This window comes from Leptonychotes weddellii, chromosome 1 (assembly GCF_054177405.1).
Source record: "Leptonychotes weddellii isolate Sample4059 chromosome 1, ASM5417740v2, whole genome shotgun sequence".
In the NCBI taxonomy this organism is placed as follows: domain Eukaryota; kingdom Metazoa; phylum Chordata; class Mammalia; order Carnivora; family Phocidae; genus Leptonychotes; species Leptonychotes weddellii.
In genome coordinates, this window is record NC_138369.1 from 48213355 (window position 1) to 48231744 (window position 18390).

The following is an 18390-nucleotide window of genomic DNA, read 5'->3' on the forward strand; positions in this document are numbered from 1 at the left end:
ACACTATGATGTTTGGTATGTTTGGTGTATTAAAGGCAATTTCGACTTGCGATATTTTCAACTTCAGATGGGTTTATCGGGGCCTAGCCCCATCATAGGTTGAGGAACATCTGTGGCGAAGTCTCTGAGTTGTGTGGGAGCCCACAGGGACACCCCCATTCCCACCCCATTCAGGGGCTTGCGGCCTCGGTTGTATTTGCCGGACACTGATTGAATCCTTCCAGTTGCATTGCTGGTTATGAGTTAAGTTTCTTATTCTTTCTTACTATTTTGTGTTTTTGAAAGTGTTCCATGAAGTATCTTTCATTAGGTCTTTTTTTTTTTTTTAAGATTTTATTTTTAAGTAATCAACATGAGGCTTAAAGTCACCACCGCGAAATCAAGAGTTGCGTGCTTCACCAACTGAGCTAGCCAGGTGCCCTAAATCTTTTTTTTTTTTTTTAAGGTATCCTTTTATATACAAAATGACATTATATAGAAAATTGGGAAAGTAAAGAAAAAGAGAAATATACTGTAATCCTTCAACTGTAACACAGCCAGTCACCACTTGGGCTTCCTTCTAGTCACTAATTTTCCCCCTTGGAGCTCGTACCTGGTGTTTGGGCCACTCGGTACCCTCCTCTGCCAACCACCAGCTCACATTAAGACTCAAATATTTTTCTCCGGTGCTTCATTATCTTCCTAAGCTTTAGGTGTCTGAGCACCATTCTGCTTGGTAGCTGTTCCATCATCTGCTCATGCTTTTCCCTGTGGTTGAAGTCCCAAGGTGTTCTGGTTTCCCCAGTGGGCTGCCCTGTCTTGGAGAAAGTGAGTGTCTTAGGTTGGTACAGCCTGAGGTGAGGATTTGGTTGTGGGTGCTTTATTTGAGAGGGTGTTCTCCTGGGAGGCAGGATAGGGAAGAGAAAGGAGATGAGCAAGGATGGGGTCCCAGAGAAAGTCATTGTGACCCTTGGGACCCTGTGGAGTTGAATTCCACCTCAGGTCCACCTCCTTGAGGTAAGGGGGAGAGCAAGCTTTTGAGCTCTTCTGTCACCCATGATCAGCCAGCCATTGGCTGCTGCCGGGGGAAGGGGGTGTTGTGCAACCTCCCGGGCCTCCGGGTGAGGCAGGCTTCTTGGCCGGGGGTGTCTGACTGGACAAGGTTCTATTCGTACACCATGAGCTGCCGCGCTGCCCCCTGCTGAGGGGAGGCGCATCAGCCTGGTAAAGGGCATCCCATGGCCCCCACTAAACCGCTGTGCCCAGAATTCTCCCCCTTTCCTGTTCCGGAAAGTCTCCCCCGGGGCACTCTGGAGCTGCCTGGTGTGTCTGCCAGGCTTGGTCCTGAAGCAGGGTGCCCTTCTCAGCCACAGGTATGAGGATTCTTGGGGAGGTAAATGGGAGCCCTTCCGGCTGCATGGGTCCCCACACAGTGGAACTTGTCCTTGGTGTGTGTTGTGTCCCACGCACCTCCACTCCCCCTTGGGAATCCGTGGGCATGAAAGAGCCAACAGTCCCTCTGTCCTTGCTGACCTGTAGTGGTGCGAGGTCCAAGGCCAGCAGCACCTCCGGGGGCCTCTCTGCCCGCCCCCCGTGGAAGGAAGCAGCCGGTCCCATTGCAGCCTGGGGAAAGTGGGAGAGAAAGGGTGAGGGAGAGGGTTTCCTCTGGCTCTTCTGAAACCCACTCTACACACTGCGCTGAGCTGGAAAGTCATCCAGCCCGGCTGCCTTCTGCTGAGCTCCCACTCAGCCTGCAGGACGGAGGCTGGTCACATGTGGGTAGCTGGACAGGTGAGGAGGCAGGAGAACCCAGGGGAAACTGGAGAATTAGGCACTAACATTAAAATAAAAAATTTACAGTGTGAAAGCTTAACCCAAAAAGTGGGTTTCATTCGGCCAGAGGCCCACCAGTGCTCGCTGTGAGGAACCATCCTGCCCAAACACCTGTGGCGGGGGTGGAGGTGGGGGCAAGCACTGATCAGCAATACAGATTTCACCCATGAGGGTTGGGGGTCCACTTACCAGGTGATGAATATTTGTGACTTAGAACTGATCCAGGCACGTTCCTGGTCCTGGGTCATGGGATAGTGAAGAAGATGGCGGCCTGCTTCCCTGGAGCCTGGAGCTGGTTGGGAGAGTTAAATAACCGACTAAGATGAAAGGAATGGCTGCATTTCGTGTGGCGGTAAGTCTGTGAAGGACATAAAACAGCGTGCCCTCCCTGAAGCTGACCTGGGACCTAAGCGGGTACAGCCGGAGGGAGCAGCAAGTGCAAAGGCCCTGAGGAGGGGCCACACTGGCTGGCAGAGCACAGAGAAGGCATGTCTGGTGAGGGGAAGTGTGAGGTTAGAGAGCTTGGCAGCGGCCGGCCATGTGGAACCCTGTGGGCTGTGGTTAGGAGACAGGGAGGGGCTTGCCAGGGTCAGGACTTGGGCCGTGGTAGCCTGGGACCAGTTGGTTCTCAGGGCCTTGCTCTCTGCTCTGCATCCGCCTCAAGGGCTACCCGTAGTTCTGGTTCCTGCAGGGCTGGTGGGGACTTGCTCAATTCTCTTCAACGAGCCGTGGAGGGCGGTGCCAGGAAGTGTGTGTTGACTTGAGTTGACCTGGTACTGGGTTGTTTTCTTCTTGCTTCCTTTGCGGTCTGCTCTGCCAGCCCCTCTGGGTGGCTTCCTCCCTGCAGGCCCTGCCTCTGCTGCAGAGGGGCTAGAGCCTGCAGGTAGATGGTGGGGGGCTGTGCTTTCTTCTGCCCCCACCCACCCCTGCTCTTAGTACATCTCTCACTTCTCCTTTCTGGACTCTCGCTTTCTGGCCTGACCCTCCCACGTCCTTGGGTTCCCCTGCCCAGCTCCCGTGCCTGTGTTCTGAGGAGTGGGGACTGGCTCCCCCCACGGCAGCGGGGCGCCAACGCGCCCGACACATGGTGTGTGAGCAGGCCCCGTGCAACATTGGGAATGGGAAAGATTTACCCTTTCAAAATCCACTGTCGGTCCTTTAGAGTTCCTCAAAATAAAAGTTTATTTCTGGTGCCAATATGCTATTTACCTTTTTGTTGTTTTTTTTTTTTAATTGTGGTAAGATACACATATTGTAAAATTTAGCATCTTAATCATCTGTAGGTACACAGTTCAGTAGCATTAAGCAAATTCTCACCGTTGTGCCACCATCACCACCCTCTAACTCCAGGACTTGTCCGTAATCCTCAACTGAGACTCTGTTCCCATCAGACAGGAACTCTCCCTCTGCCTCCCCGCCGCAGCCCCTGGAAACCACCATTCTCTTTCCTGAACACCTTTGAATATTTGCCTGTCTCTTGAGAGCAGGCAGATGGGCCCAGAACCTTTGCAGGCCACCGTGTCCCCCTCCCCCCAGAGTCTAGCAACATTGTTTTGATTCATGTTTGTTTTTATGGTTACCTGAGATGTATGGCAAATAATACGGGCTGTCCATTTACGCTAGTGATACAAGGTTTCCTTTTAAAGTACTTTTTCTTTAAAGAAGGATCAATTTAAAAGAAAAAATAAGAAAAGGATACAAGGCTTACCTGGCTGTGACTGGACCGGGAGGGCAGCATACAGAAGGGGGCCTGGAGGTGGGGACAGGTGGGCAGACGAGCAGGTGTCCTGCCGGCTGCCCCACGGGCTAGAGATGCACATCCAGAGGCTTCACATATTGCAGAGGGGTGTGTGACAGTGGGAACCAAAATAGCAGAATCAGTTGTTGTTGTGTTTTTTGTTTTTTGGTTTTTTTTGCCCATCCCTTTGTATTATTTCCCCACTTAATCCTAAAAACAAAACAAAACCCTTTTTGGTAAGAATGACTACTCACTGCACAAATGGGGAGCCAGGGGTCAGGAGCCGGTGATTGGAAGAGCCACATTCAAAACCAGGGCGCTGACCCCAGAGCCGGCTTGATTCTGGGGTGCACGCAGAAACATGCCGGCGCTTCTCAGCCAGTGGTTGGTTTCATAAAACCCATGACACTTTTCAAAAGCAGTATGAAAGATATAGGTGGGGTAGTGATTCAGGAGAGGGTTGAGGCCATGTTCTGCCAAAATCTGGGAGCCCAGGCCCTCCCCATGGGCAGCCCCAGGTAGGCGCCAAGGCCTTTGGCCCTGTTTTGAATAGTTGTGCATTCAGCCCAAGGGAGTAGGGCAGTGTCCGGACCAGGGGTCTAGGACCAGGCTGGACTGAACCGTTTTTCTAGGAATGTGACCTTGGGCTGGTGACTTAATATCCGTGTGGAGGTCTCCTCAGGTATCAGATAGTTTTTTGTTTTATTTTATTTTTAAGTAGGCTCCACACCCAATGTGGAGCCCAACACGGGGCCCTGAGAATTCATGACCCCGAGATCAAGACTTGAGCTGAGATCAAGAGTTGGACGTTCAACTGACTGAGCCACCACCCAGGTGCCCCCAAATGGGGGTTTTAATAGGATATTCGGGGCACATGAAACATTTGGGGTGCATTTTGCTCTGTGCCTGACAGAATAAGCACCTAATAAATACAAGGGGTTTTTTGTCTGTTTTTTGCTTTTAAAAAAAAAAATACCAGTAGTCTGAATGAAATCAAGCAGTAAGCCTTAAAGAATTCAGTCAGGGGTGTTTCTTTTGTCTAGCTCTTCTGACTATATGCAACAGGAAACTCAAGCCAAAATAGTTTAAATAAAACAGGAATGTTGCGTTGGCTTCCGGAACTGGAAGCCCCGGTGGAATTTGTTTCCCGCTTCTGTCCTGCAGGGGTTTATGCGATTGTCAACAGGACCTGGGTTCTCGGTCCTCGTGTCTTGGCTTTGGCCAGGTGCTCTCCTGGGGTAGCAAGGTCACAGGTCCAGCCATACAGCCCCCAGAGTCAAGTCTAGTGGGGCACAGGCTATACACAGCAGCCATTCTGGCTGACTCACCTGGGCACATGCCTGCGTCTGAACCCCTCTCCTGCCAGGTGAGCACAGAGCCTATTGGCCAGACCGCAGCCACCTGCCTCCTAGTGTGCGGAGGAGTGTAAGCACTCTGGAGCCTTATGGTCTGCGAGCGGAGGAGAGGCAGTGCCCACGGAAAAGCTGGGTGCCATTACTGAAAGAGGTGGATGGAGGCTGGGCAGCCAAAATCCAGCACAGGTCCCCCTACGGGAATGACATCCTCCTTGCCTCCCGTTCCATTTAGGACATTTGGTGAAATTAAGCTTATAATTAAAAACCTTCTCCTAAAGAAAATTCCAAGCCCAGATGGCCTGTCTGTAAATCCTATGAAAAATTTAAGGAAGGAGTAGTACAAGTTTTTTTTTTATAAACTCTTTCAGGAAAGAGACAAGGAGTGGTTATTTCCTAGGTCATTTTTATGAGGCCTGCATTCCACTGATTGCAAACCAGACAAAAACATTATAAGAAAAATTCCACAGGGAAAAGCACAAAATTCTTTCACAAAATAATAAATCAAACCCAGAAAAATATTAAAAAGGGTGATGAGTCACCATGATCCACTGGGGTAAATCCCAGGAATGCAAGGTTGGTTTAACATTAACAAGCAGTGTAATTCACCACATCCATAGAATTCAAAGAAAAGCCATATGATTAATTGTCTCCATAGGTGCAGAGCATTCAGTGCCCATTCATGATAAAAATCTGTAGCACCTAGGAATAGAAGAGAATCTATAACCTGATAAAGGGCATCTACAGGAACGTGTACCAGAGTCTTGTGCTAGGGGCAGTGGAGGCAAGAAATGAACAAGCCACAGGCTCTGTCCTCACACTGTCTCTGAGGGAAGTTGGACAAGGAAGAGGGTCATTGCTGAGCCATTGCCTTGAGCCATTTGGGCTTGCTGATCCTTTTGCCTTGAATGCTCTTCTCCCAGATATTCGAAGAGCCAACATCTGCCTCTCCTTCAGAGACATCTGAGGCTGTGTTCATATGTCACCCCCTCTGTTAGGCTTCCTCTGACCATCCTGCCTTTCCCATCCCTGCTTTATGTCTGTCCATAGCCCTATTGTGTAAGATCCTATATTCACTTACTCGTTTTGTTTGTTCTTGTTTCCCACTGAGATGTAAGCTCCACGAAGGTGGGGATTAATGCATAATTTGTACTTTGGTGTATCCCCGGTGCTTAGACCAGTACCTGGAATATGGCATATGACCCAGTAAATATGGATTCGATGACTGAATGAATGAATGACCCCAAGGAGGACCACTGGGGCTGTGGGGGCTGAGAGGAGATGGGGGAGGAGGCTTGGGGAGGGGTCCCTGGAAGAGTTGCCATTTACGGTGAGCCGTGAAGGCTGTGCAGCGGGAGAGCTTGGAGAAGGGTGTGTGAAGTGGCCAGAACAACAGCAGGAAAGGGATGGAGGTGCCAGAGCTGGGAGCAAGGGCGAGGGGGAGGGGGCGGGGGGGAGGGGCGGGCTTCCGAGCAGAGGTTAGACTCCAAGTCCAGTGGCTTGGGATCTTGCCAGCGTTGCGGCCTTGGGTCAGCAGCCCTGTCTTGGGCCTGAATCTTTGCTTGTGGTTCTGAGGATATCTGCTGTTGGGGCTGGGGACGGGGACCCATGATGAAGCTGTCATGGGTGCCCTGACAACAGGGACTAGGATCAGGCTTCACTCAGGGAAGGGGATGGACAGGGTGAGGCATAAATGATCACGATATAGAAGGACCTGCATTGTCTGCCTGCTGCCTGTCTGCCTTCATTTATTTTTAAGATTTCATTTTTAAGTAATCTCTACACCCAACACGGGGCTCAAACTCACAACTCCGAGATCAAGAGCCGCACACTCCACCAACTGAGCCAACCAGGTGCCCCTGTCTAACTTTCTTTAAAAAGCAAAGTTCTTGTGGTCCGAATCGCACCAAAGACCCCTCATTTGGGAACCTCCTTCTATTTCCTGAACTTGGGAGCTTACTATGTACAAGGCCCATGATGAGAGCTTTATATTTTCTGTCCCATCTAATCCACCCCAATCCTTTGTGCCAGGAATGATTTTTATTCCACTGTGTGGATGAAGAAACAGAGGCCCAGAGAGGTTAAATCGTTTGCTTAAGGTCACACAGCAGGTGAGTGGCAGCACACCACTATCTTAGGACTTCCCCTTGCAGCAAGCAGACACCATCACTAAGTGCTGCTTACCAGACTGCACCAGGGGTCCGAGGAAGCCCTTGGAACCTGTCCTATGGGTGGGGGTGAGTGCTGGTATGTGGGAGGGTGGGCAGACCTGCTGACGGCTAGCTGAGATGTACAGAGGAGCCACGTATGTGCAAGTTGCCACACCACGAATTCTTTCTGCAGAGTGGCAGTTAATTTAAACTGGGGGGGTGGGGGCAGAGGAAGGCTCTTTGGCAGAAAAGCTGTACGAGCCAGGACCTGTTTCTTTGGTGGAACACAATGCTTGTGTATGCAAATGAATTGGGCTCTGGTAGCAGGGACCTGACTTCCGTGGGTGCAGGTGACACTGGGCATCTCAGCTGTCAGGCCAACATGCGGACCTGCCTCCCAGGCATAGTTAGTACTTGTCTGTCTCTGAGCCCTGTCCCCTCCTTCCCTCCCTCCCCCCATCCCGCCCCAGTCCTTCCTGAGGATCTCATGCGCCGTTGCCCGGGTTGTGTTCGGCTGCTTGCTAGCTTTGTGTCACGCGGTGCACGGTTCACCCTTTCCTCTGTCCCTTTCAGGGGACCGACCCAACCAGAGAGGGGACTTCCCTGGTGTTCAGAGCTGCTGACACTGCTGTGTAAGGCTGTGCTGTCCTTGTGTTTCTGGAAACCTTGGAAAATGGCAGTGGATACAGTAGCACCAGAGAGAAGGTGTGGCCGGGGGGTGAGGCTCCGTCCCTCACTCTCCCTGCACCCACAGCATCCCCCCCTGCCAAACTGCAGACGCTTCCTGCCACTGTCAGGCGTGGGCCTTTTTTTATGTAGGGCCTATATTGGAATTTACTATTTCCTACAAAATGGCTCACTTTTTTGGATATTGACGTTGTCATCAGTATTAACATTTATGAGTGCACAAGTTTGCTGTGTTTGTTTTTCCTACAACACTTTAAAATGAAAGAATAATAATAATAATTGAAATACATAAAGAGCCCATTAAAAATAGTTCATCTGTGTATCCTGTCTGGTGTTGTGTGTGTCATACCCTGGGGAACACATCACGTAATGGGAGAAATACCTGACCTGTTGCTGTGATCCCTGGCCCTGCCACTTACAGCTGTGTGGCTTTGGGGAAATTGCCAGACCTCTCTGAGCCTCAGTTTCATTTTCCCAGATAGACCTGCTGGAGGGTAAGTAATCTGATGGTTAGAAGTATTCAGCTCTAGGTTTAACACATGGTGGACAATTCCCTTTGTTATCTTCTACCCTCTCTCTGTATTCGTAAGGATTCTCTAGAGAAACAGGACCGATAGCATATCATTTTATTATATATAAAGAAATTTAGTATAAGGAATTGGCCCATGTGATTATGGAGGCTCAGAAGGCCCAAGATCTGCAGGGTGAGTTGGCAAGCTAGAGACCCTGGAGAGCCATCCAAAAGGCTGACAGGCTGCAGACCCAGGAAAAACTGGTGTTTCAGTTTGAGTCTGAAGGCAGGAATAAGCCAGTGTCCCAATTCAAAGGCGGTCAGGCAAGAGAAATTATTTCTTACTTGGAGGAGGGTCAGCCTCTTTGGTCTATTCAGGCCTTCAACTGATTGGGTGAGGCCCACCGACATTAGGACAATCTGCTTTACTCAGTCTACAGGTTTAAATGTGAATCTCATCCAAAAATACCCTTGTAGAAACACCCAGAATAATGTTTGCCCAAGTAACCTCTTGGCCCAGTCAAGCTGACACATAAGATTAATTATCATACTCCCCCAGCACACATATATATTTATTTATTTATTTTTTTTTTAAAGATTTTATTTATTTGAGAGAGAGAGACAGAGAACAAGCAGGGGAAGGGAGAGGGAGAAGCACACTCCTCACTAACGCAGGGCTCGATCCCAGGATCCCAGGATTATGACCTGAGCTGAAGGCACATGCTTAACCAACTGAGCCACCCAGGTGCCCCCATATATATATTTTTAAAGTTTTATTTACTTAAGTAATCTCTACACCCAACATGGGGCTCGAACTCACGACCCCGAGATCAAGTCACATGCTCTTCCAACTGACCAGCCAAGTGCCCATACTTTTTAACTTTTTATTTTAATCAAAAAATGGTCCCCAGAGGTCTCAGCACTAGCCAGATATGAGGTGCTCCTGCCCATCATCCCTCTCTTATCTCCTCTGGTGCTCCCTGTCTCTGTCTGCCTGGCTCAATGTGATTAACAACTATGTCTCAAGAATTACCCGTCCTCCCTCTCTGTAGAAGGTGATTCATCTCTTGCCAGATCCTGGAAGCAGAAACATTCCAGAATTGCCTATGTGTGGCCAGCCCTTCCATGCCCAGCCCCGGAAGGAGCCAGCCTGACTCTCCAGGAGCATGTATCTGTAGGGTGTTCTGAGCCCACCTGGAGAGCTGTGGGATGCAGAGGCCACACTTCTGTGTAGCCGGGAGGGGACTTGAATAGCAGAAAACACCAAATTTGGCCTTGGATCACGTATGTCCTGGCCCCGGCCCTCGGCATGGCCTATAACCAGTCCCCTCTTCTCTCTGAGCCTCAGTTTACTTTTCTGAACAGTGAGGGCACAGCAGTAGTTCTCTAAGTTATGTCCACTGTTAGGGGGAAATGTTTGCATTTAGAAGTTGAAATAGTACAAAAGAGAACAAAGAATAATGAATACCCGTACTCCTACCATCAGAATTAGCCATTGTCAACAATTTCTGTCCTTGTTTCTAGTCTGTTACCGCCACCTGGTGTTTTCACCCCCCACCGGTGGCAGTCTCTAGTTGGAGTTGGGAGTCCCGAGGGTACCTGCCCGACAAGTTCCCGGCAAACACTTTCGAATGTGCTTTTTCATTCGTAATTGCATTCCAACCTCGCCATGACAGGGGCACATAATCGCTGGATTCTGTGGTTCTTTTGTGCCTCTTAAAAGTACGGCCAAAGTAGGCAGGCCTCAGGATGTGCCAGAAAGATCAGATAACTGAAAAGAGAGAGCCCTTCTGTTGGTAACAGAAACACCACCCGAGGCTGTTGTAAACTGTCGGGGCCTGGCAGGAGCCCTTCCAGCTTCAGACGCGGCATACTGGAGCCCAGAGAGAATTCGGGGGAGACATCAGTGGGAGGGGGATGTGGTACGGTCTGCCCAAATCCTGAGCGCCCGCCACACCTGCTGACGTTTCTCGGCACTTTAGCATTTCTCGTGAGGTGCTTTCTGGCCCCCCCCAGCTGCCCGGTGAGGAGGGAGTGTGGCTCCCATTGCCCCAACTTAGCCGAGGTGAGCAGGTGCAGGGACTGGAGGCTGCCTCCCCTGCATGGGATCCCACTGTCTCGGGCTGGGCCCCGGGGACAGCCTGTTCACCACAGGCCCCAGGATGCAGTGGGTGCCCCCTTCCAGGCAGCTGCTTTGTCTTATCTGGAGGCTGCACCTAGCGCCCTTGTATCAGCCCTAAGTGTGAAGAGGGAGAGAACTTTCTCAAGAGGTGCTAAGAGCTCCCAGCGCCCACCAGCTCCCAGGCCGGTGTTTGGCAGGGATTAGAAGATATCCCCAGGCCGGGGCGCCTGGGTGGCTCAGTTGGTTAAGCGACTGCCTTCAGCTCAGGTCATGATCCTGGAGTCCCGGGATCGAGTCCCATATCGGGCTCCCTGCTCAGCAGGGGGTCTGCTTCTCCCTCTGCCCTCTTCCCTCTCGTGCTCTCTGTCTCTCATTCTCTCTCTCTCAAATAAAATAAATAAATAAATAAATAAAAAGAAGATATCCCCAGGACAAGTGGTGTGTTGGGAGCAGTGTTTGCCTGCCTGACTGTCCATCTGCAGACCAGTCCTCTGCCTTCACCACTCTCCTCATGTGGTGATGAGTGCCCGCGGGGCAGCTGGGCCATGTGTCGAGGTGATGGCATCTGGCATATGTTGGGTTACATCCTTAGTTAAATTAATTCACCTATTACTTTATTTTTTTAATTTTTATTTTTTAAATTTATTTATTAGAGAGTGAGCACAAGCGGTGGGGAGGGGCAGAGGGAGAAGCAGATTCCCCGCTGAGTAGGGAGCCCGACGCCCGATGTGGGGCTCGATCCCAGGACCCCGGGATCATGACCTGAGCCAAAGGCAGATGCTTAGCCAACGGAGCCACCCGGGCGCCCCTCACCTATTACTTTAATATGGCTTTTTAATAGGAACTTAAAAAAATAGGGATGAATTGGTGGAGTACAGGATTTTTAGGGCAGTGAAGCTGTTCAGTGTGAGGTTATAGATGGTGGATACATGTCCTCATACGCAGACTGTACAACCCTGAGAATGAACCCCCACGTAAACTGGAGGCTCTGGGCAGTAGTGATGTGTCAGTGTGGGTTCTCCAGTTGTCACAAATGTGCCCTCCCATGAGGCATGTTGACAACAGGGAAGGCAGTGTGTGTGTTTGGGGGGTGGGTAGAGAGTATGGGAACTCTCCGTACACTTAGCGCTCAATTTTGCACGAAGCTAAAACTGCTCTAAACAAGTCTATTAAATTCATTTCACCTGTTCCTTTTGTTAACAAGGCAATTAAAAACCGCTAAATGTGATCTGCCATATTTCTCTTGGACAGGGCTGCTTTAAGGCCCACACCTGGACTTAACCTGGCCTGGAGTGAGAGGTGTGGTGTCTCCAGCCAGGTCCTGAGCCTGGCGGGGCCTCTCAGTGGTGTGGGGGGATGCGGGAGAGGGACTCTCCGGCCTCTCCGGCTTAACCTGGGCTAACTCCGTTCTTCTCTCAGGTTAACTCGTTGCTGTCAGGCAACGGGAGGAGAGGTGGCTGCCCCTATTTCACTCTTGAGGAGGCTGAGATTCAGAGACTGGGGAGGCATTTTCAGCCCAGACCGGGAGCCCCGATGTCTGGCCACCAGGGGCCATTGAACAAGACATAGACCACGTTGTTTCTCAAACAGAGAAGTGGGCAATAGATTTTTTAGAGCAGTTTTAGCTTCACAGAAATTGAGCCAAAATTACAGAGATTTCCCATATCATGTCCCCTGCCACATTCCCCACTGTCAACATTTGTTGCAATCAGTGAACCAAATCCACACATCATTGTCACCCAAAGTCTATAGCTTACATCATGGCTCATACTTGGTGTCATACATTCTGTGGGTTTGGACAAACATATAACGACTTGCGTCACCATCATAATATCATACAGAATAGTTTCATGCCCTAAAAATCCTCTGTGCTTTCCCTGTTTATCCATTCCCCCTTGTCATTTTTTTTTAAATTTTAAATTGTGGAATAATTTTAGATTTACAGAAAAGGTGCAAAGATAATACAGAGATTTCCTTATACCCTTTACCCAGCTTCCCCTAAAGTTCATATGTTACACAACCAGGAACGTTGGTCAAAATGAAGAAATTAACACTGAATAGTCACCAACATCTAGACTTCATGGCAGTTTTCCCATGGGGGTTCTTTTTCTGCTCCTGGATCCTGCCCAGGATCCCACATTGCCTTTCTTTGTCCTGTCTCCTTAGTCTCTTATGCTCTGTGTGAGTTTTCTAATTTTCTTGTTTCCACACTCAGTTCTGTGTGTGTATACGTGTGTGTGTGTGTGTGTGGTTTAACAGGCTTTGAAAACTATCTTAGAGGAGCACCTGTGTGGCTCAGTCAGTTAAGCGACTGCCTTCCGCTCAGGTCATGATCCCAGGGTCCTGGGATCGAGTTCTGCATCGGGCTTCTGGCTCAGTGGGGAGCCTGCTTCTCCATCTGCCCATCCCCCCCGCCGCCACTCGTGCTCTCTCTTTCATGCTTTATCAAATAAATAAAATCTTAAAAAAAAAAGAAAAGGAAAAGAGAAAACTCTTAGAGTCGCAGAGCTGCTAGCAGCTAAACGGAGTGCGTTTCTAGCATGCTGCGAGGCTCATTGCCGCGGGCACCTCCTCTCACCTCCTTACCTGGGTGTGTGTTCCTGCCCACTTTGTCGTCCTTCTTTCGTCGCTGGCAGGCTCTTTTCTCAGAGGAAATCCCTCCGTGGGGAGACCGCAGTGCATTTCCTCAGGGGCTTGGGGTTCCTTCCTTGACAGTGGGTGAGCTTTGTGTTCTGAGTCCTTTCAGTGGAGGTGTTGATCCGTGTCCGGGCGCGCCGCCGGCTGCTCAGCATGGGTCTGTGATGTGTGTGCCACGCCGGCACCCTTAGGTGTGTGTGGCCATGCTGCTGTGCCCACCCGGCCCCCGGGGGGGGGCACTCGGTGACAAGCCAGAAGACGACTTGGAGATGTCTTTTTGGCTGTGTTTCACACCATTGCTTTTTGCACCAGGCTTTTTTTTTTTAATTTTTTTTACAAGTTTCTTTCTGAATACCCCAGATCGATGGTGTTCCAGTGAGTTTAAGCGAAGGTCTGGGAAGGAAGCAAAGACGGGTAGTGCCTGCTGTGTTCTGGGCACTGTGCTGAGCGCAGCCCCTAGGAATGAGTGTTGGACACTCTGCACAGGGGCACCCCTTCTCTGGGTCCTGGATTACACTGTAAGCGCCCTGAGGGCAACACCTGGTTTTCTGCTCTGTAGAATGTGCAGCGGATTAGGTTGTGCACCTGCTTAAGATCCCCCAGTGGCTTGTCATTGTTCTCAGAATAATCTAAGCTCTTTGCTTGTGGCCTCCAGTGCCTCCCTGACCTCAGCTCCTGCCATCTCCTTGACCTCAAGCCCTGCCACCTCCTCTAAGGACTTGTTTTTCCAGTTTTGCTGAGCTATAATTGACATAAAACATAGTATTAGTTTAAGGTGTACAACATAATGAGTTGATACATGTGTATATTGCAAAATGATCACAGTAAGTCTAGTTACCATCCATCACTATACATAGTTACAGTTCTTTTCTTATGTTGACAACTTTTAAGATCTATTTCCTTAGCCAAGTTCAAATATGCAGTACAGTACTGTTAACTATAGTAACCATGCTGTACCTTACATCACCAGGATTTATTTAGTTTATAACCAGAAGTTTGTACCTTTTGATCCCCTTTGCCCATTTCCTCCGTCTCCCACCTCTGGCAGCCACCAGTCTCTTCTCTATTTCTATGAGTTTGGTTGCCGTTAGAGTCCACACGTAAGTGAGATCATACAGTATTTGTCTTTCTTCCTCTGATTTATTTCACTGAGCATAACACCCTGAAGGTCCATCCATGTTGTCACAAATGGCAGGATTTCCTTCTTTTTTATGGCTGAGTAATATTCCAGTCTGTGTGTGTGTGTGTGTGTGTGTGTGTGTGTGTGTTACACATTTTCTTTATCCATTTGACCATCGATGGACACTTAGGTTGTTTCCATGTCTTTTGTGTGTCTATTGTGAATAATGCTGCAGTAAACATGGGGGTGCAGATATCTTTTCAAGTTAGTGATTTCATTTGCTTTGGATACATTCCCAGAAGTGGAATTGATGAATCATATGGTAGTTCTATTTTTAATTTTTTTGAGGGAACCTCCATGCTGTTTTCCACAGTGTCTGCACCAATTTGCACTCCCACCAACAGTGCAGGAGGGTTCCCTTTCTCCCATATCCTTGCCAACACTTGTTATCTCTTATCTTTTTGATCATAGCCACTCTAACAGGTGTGAGGTGTGAGATGTGCTTTTGATTTACATTTCCCTGATGAGTAGACTCCAAATTTTGCAAAATTCTCAAGAAAAGCCATCAGCAGCTTGGGGTGGTGGTTAAGAACACAGGCTCTGGCCAGTGCCTCCCATCTCCTTGACCTCGGCCCCTGTCCATCTCCTCGACCTGAGTCCCAGGCCTCAGATCACACTATCCCTCCTGTCCTCGGAGTACTGCTGGCTGCTCCCACCTCAGAGCCTTGCCCAAAACACCAGATCTCTGTGTGGTAGGCACTGAGAGGTCTCCCCCAGCAGCTCCCCGGAGCACCCTGCCTGCAGAGAACTATAACGGCACATTCTCACTCAGCACTCTCTGCGTAGTATCCGCTCTGCTCATTCCCACTCATTCCCATCCCCCCTCGACCCTGAAACTGTCGTCAGCCTGTGTCATAGGTGAGAAACCATGGCGCTGACCTTGGGTCACTCCCCCAGTCGTGCCTTCCCTTCATCCTGTTGTTGTCAAGTCCTGTCTCTCCATGGGAAGGCTTCTCATAGATTTTACTGGTCTATTTATGTATTATCTGCCTTTCTCCCCATCCTTACCTTAATGCCAGCTCCGGGCCCACCAGGACTTTACGATTGTTGTTATCTTTACAGTCGGTGATCTCCAGGTTTGCCTGCTATGTGCCAGGCCTGGCCCAGAGGTCAGCAGAGATCCATGGCAGTTCCTCCGAACCAAACACCGGAGGCAGTCTTCCCACTGAGAGAGAACTATTCCTAGTTCCACAGACTAGTCTTGTAAGGCGACCATCTGCTGAACGTGGAGGTTATTCCCATGTGTTTGGTCTCCTGGCTAATTTGCTCAGTGGGAGCGTGCGTGTGGAGGTCCCATGCACTCAGGGGGTCACGCTCTTATGAGCGGGGTGTCAGCCAAGCCCCATTTCTCCCTGGGTGGGAAGATCCTGGACACTGCCCACCTCTATTCTGTGTTTGAGTCTGGGACAAAGCCCCAAATGGGGAACTGCAGCTTTGGCTTCGGGGCCCAGCTGTGCCTCTTGGGGTAGCTCCAGAGAATAAATTCTGACCTTCTTGCCACAGGTCATCGACCCGGCCGGAGGTGGCCAGTATCGAGCCGCTGGGTGCGGATGAAGCGCAGTGCTCCCAGAAGGCAGTGGTGCAGGCCCGCCTGTCCCAGCCTGCCCGCCTGACCAGCATCATCTTCGCCGAGGACATCAGTAAGAGCTTTGAGTGCCCTGTGGGAATCCCTGGTGGAGACAAGAGACGGGAGACACCCCACTGAGACCTTGGCCACACAGCCCGCCAGTGTGCTGGGCAGTGCTCTGTCTCTTGTTGGGTCAGAGGATGCTCAGGCAGGACCCACCCGGGCCCCTCCCGCCAGCTCTGTGTCCTGTTTTCCCTCTCGTCGAGGCTGCCTTTCATTTCTAAATAATTATTTGTTCCCCAAATAACTCCTCAATGGGTATTGAATCAAAATGAAAAAAGTTGTTGCAATTCTTTTACTGCCCACGTTTAATTTAACATATGGTGGTAAACTGCTTAGAAGACAATTAATGTCATTTTCCGTCATGCTTTCTTCCATTTAACATGATACGAAGTTTTCATTTTTATAGGGTTATTTGTAAGGGCTGAATACCATTCCTCACAGGGGCTTGTCCTGTAAGGATCCCCTTCTATTGAACATTTAGATTGTTTTCAGATGTTTGTTTTGGTGTTATATAGAAAAATAAATATATTTGTACAGAGAACAATTTTGGGTTAAGTTATTTTCTACCAAGGATAGATTCCCAGTTTTACATATGAGTATTTTTAAGGCTTTTGATGTAGTGCTTTCTAACAAGGGACCATGAACGGTGCACAAGTGGTTTTCTGCGGGGCCTGGAGAATGGGCAGGATGATCTTGTGTCACGTGCTGTTATTTTTACGCTGGAGAATTCCCTGGGTAATGCCATTTATGTATCTTATTTATGGAGCTAATAAAAAAGTCTGTGTGCTTGCTCACACAACCCTTTCATTCTACAGTACAGTTGATGGTCTTCTGTAAAAACACCAGTGTAAGCAAACTCCGGGTGCCATTCCTAATTTCAGCGTAGCGACAAGCATTCAGAACAGCATTATCTTTCTGGATGCTAATTCATCATAATGTATCCTTGTCTTTTAACGTAATGGTCACAAAACCAGATTCTCTCTGAGGAGTTTTCTTGCACGCAGCTTTAAACGCAGCTACTCACCTTGCCAAAGTACAAGAGGGGCAATGAAAATGCCCCCAAGCCCTTACTCCGCACAGGTCTGTGCTCACTTTCAGAAGGCCCGTGTGCTGGTCAGCGGCTTGGCTGCTGAGGTCAATGTGGTTGTCCCAGCTCCATTTCGTGGTGATGGTCTTGTTGGTGGCTCTCATCCTTGCCAAAGTGCGAGAGCACCTGACCCATGAGACTGTGGAGGTGGCATGGTGCTCAGGGCACCGCTTTCTGTGCTAACCCTTCCATTCCCATCCCTCCAGCCACGGGCCAGGTCCTGCGCTGTGATGCCATCGTCGACCTCATCCACGGAATTCAGATAGTCTCCACTACCCGAGAACTCTACCTGGAGGACTCACCCCTGGAGCTGAAGATCCAGGCTCTGGACTCTGAAGGTGAGAATGGGCCCCTGGCAGTCTGTTTTTCAGTCCCCTCACGTCCAGCCCTGCTCTTCCCCCATGGAGGGTGACTCCAGCCAGGATGGCAGAGTCGGTGCTGAGGAGACACTGAAGAGGTCAAGACCACTGAGTGTCCCCCAGGCCCTCGGAGGCTGGCACTCATTGGCCTCTGCAGCAGGGCCTGTGAGATGAGAGATTTGGCAGTCCCTGGAGGCCGATTCCGTGCCTGTGCCCAGGACCGTGCTGGGTAAAGCGCATCTTTGGGAAGCTGACATCCGGTGTCTTGGCAGCAGTGGGAAGCTGGGAGAGGCTTATTGGGTCACCATGCTGGAAACAGTGGGAGTGTTCTCCTTGCCTGGCTTTGAGGGCTGGGGTTGGCTTCCTGGTCCAGACAGCAGGGCGCGCGTGTGCACGTGTGCTCGTGCGCTGGGATGCGTCCCTGTCCTGGCCCGGGCACCATCATTCACTTTACTTCACTGGAGTCCAATATAGGATTGCTCTGGGGTTCTTAGAAGATCTGTTCTTGGACTGTCTTGGCTGCAGCCTTACCTCTTCGGAAGCTGAGCAAAGAGAAATTTGTAGGTTAAGATTCCCGTTGGAAAAAGTAAGTTAGGCAACAGATGTCTTTCAGATGAGGGCTCTCCCAAAACTTAAGCCCAGTCCTTGGCTCACCTTGTCTTTGAAATCTTCCCTGACCACTCCAGCTCCCTCTACTTAAAAATAAATTCTCTAGATTAGAATTTCCCAGCCTAGGGTAGTATCCACACTTGGGGCTGGATAATTATTTGTGGTGGGGTCTGTCTAGTACATTGTAGGATGCTCAGCAACATCCCTGGCCTTCACCCATGAGAGGTAGTAGAATTCCCCAAGTTTTTTTTTTAAAGATTTTATTTATTTGACAGAGAGAGAGAGCACACACAAGTAGGCAGAGCAACAGGCAGAGGGAGAGAGAGAGAAGCAGGTTCCCTGCTGAGCAGACAGCCCAATGTGGGGCTTGATTCCAAGACCCCGGGATCATGACCTGAGCCAAAGGTAGACACTTAACCAACTGAGCCACCCATGTGCCCCAGAACTCAAATTTTGATGACTAAAAGTATCTCCAGTCATTGCCCAATGTCCCCTGAGGACAAAATCACTGTTCTA

General features: G+C 49.9%; 1 protein-coding gene and 1 long non-coding RNA gene across 4 annotated transcripts in view; one reads left to right on the forward strand and one right to left on the reverse strand.

Moving 5' to 3' along the window:
* The window catches only part of LOC145721957 (uncharacterized), a 4832-nt gene extending 2367 nt beyond the window's left edge, over nt 1-2465 (reverse strand). The window contains exons 1-3 of one of the 2 annotated variants that reach the window (XR_014145993.1): nt 2002-2465; nt 1513-1602; nt 593-797 (exon numbers count right to left, since the gene is read on the reverse strand). This is a non-coding gene — a long non-coding RNA (uncharacterized LOC145721957). The remainder of the gene's footprint in view (nt 1-592; nt 798-1512; nt 1603-2001) is intronic. The other variant, XR_014145996.1, reaches the window with a different exon arrangement.
* NUP210 (nucleoporin 210) overlaps nt 1-18390 on the forward strand; it is a 100888-nt gene that overhangs the window by 4034 nt on the left and 78464 nt on the right. For both annotated transcript variants that reach the window (XM_081822784.1, XM_081822783.1), the window contains exons 2-3: nt 15693-15829; nt 17113-17244. In XM_081822784.1, coding sequence (XP_081678910.1) covers nt 15693-15829; nt 17113-17244 — 269 coding nt within the window. The remainder of the gene's footprint in view (nt 1-15692; nt 15830-17112; nt 17245-18390) is intronic.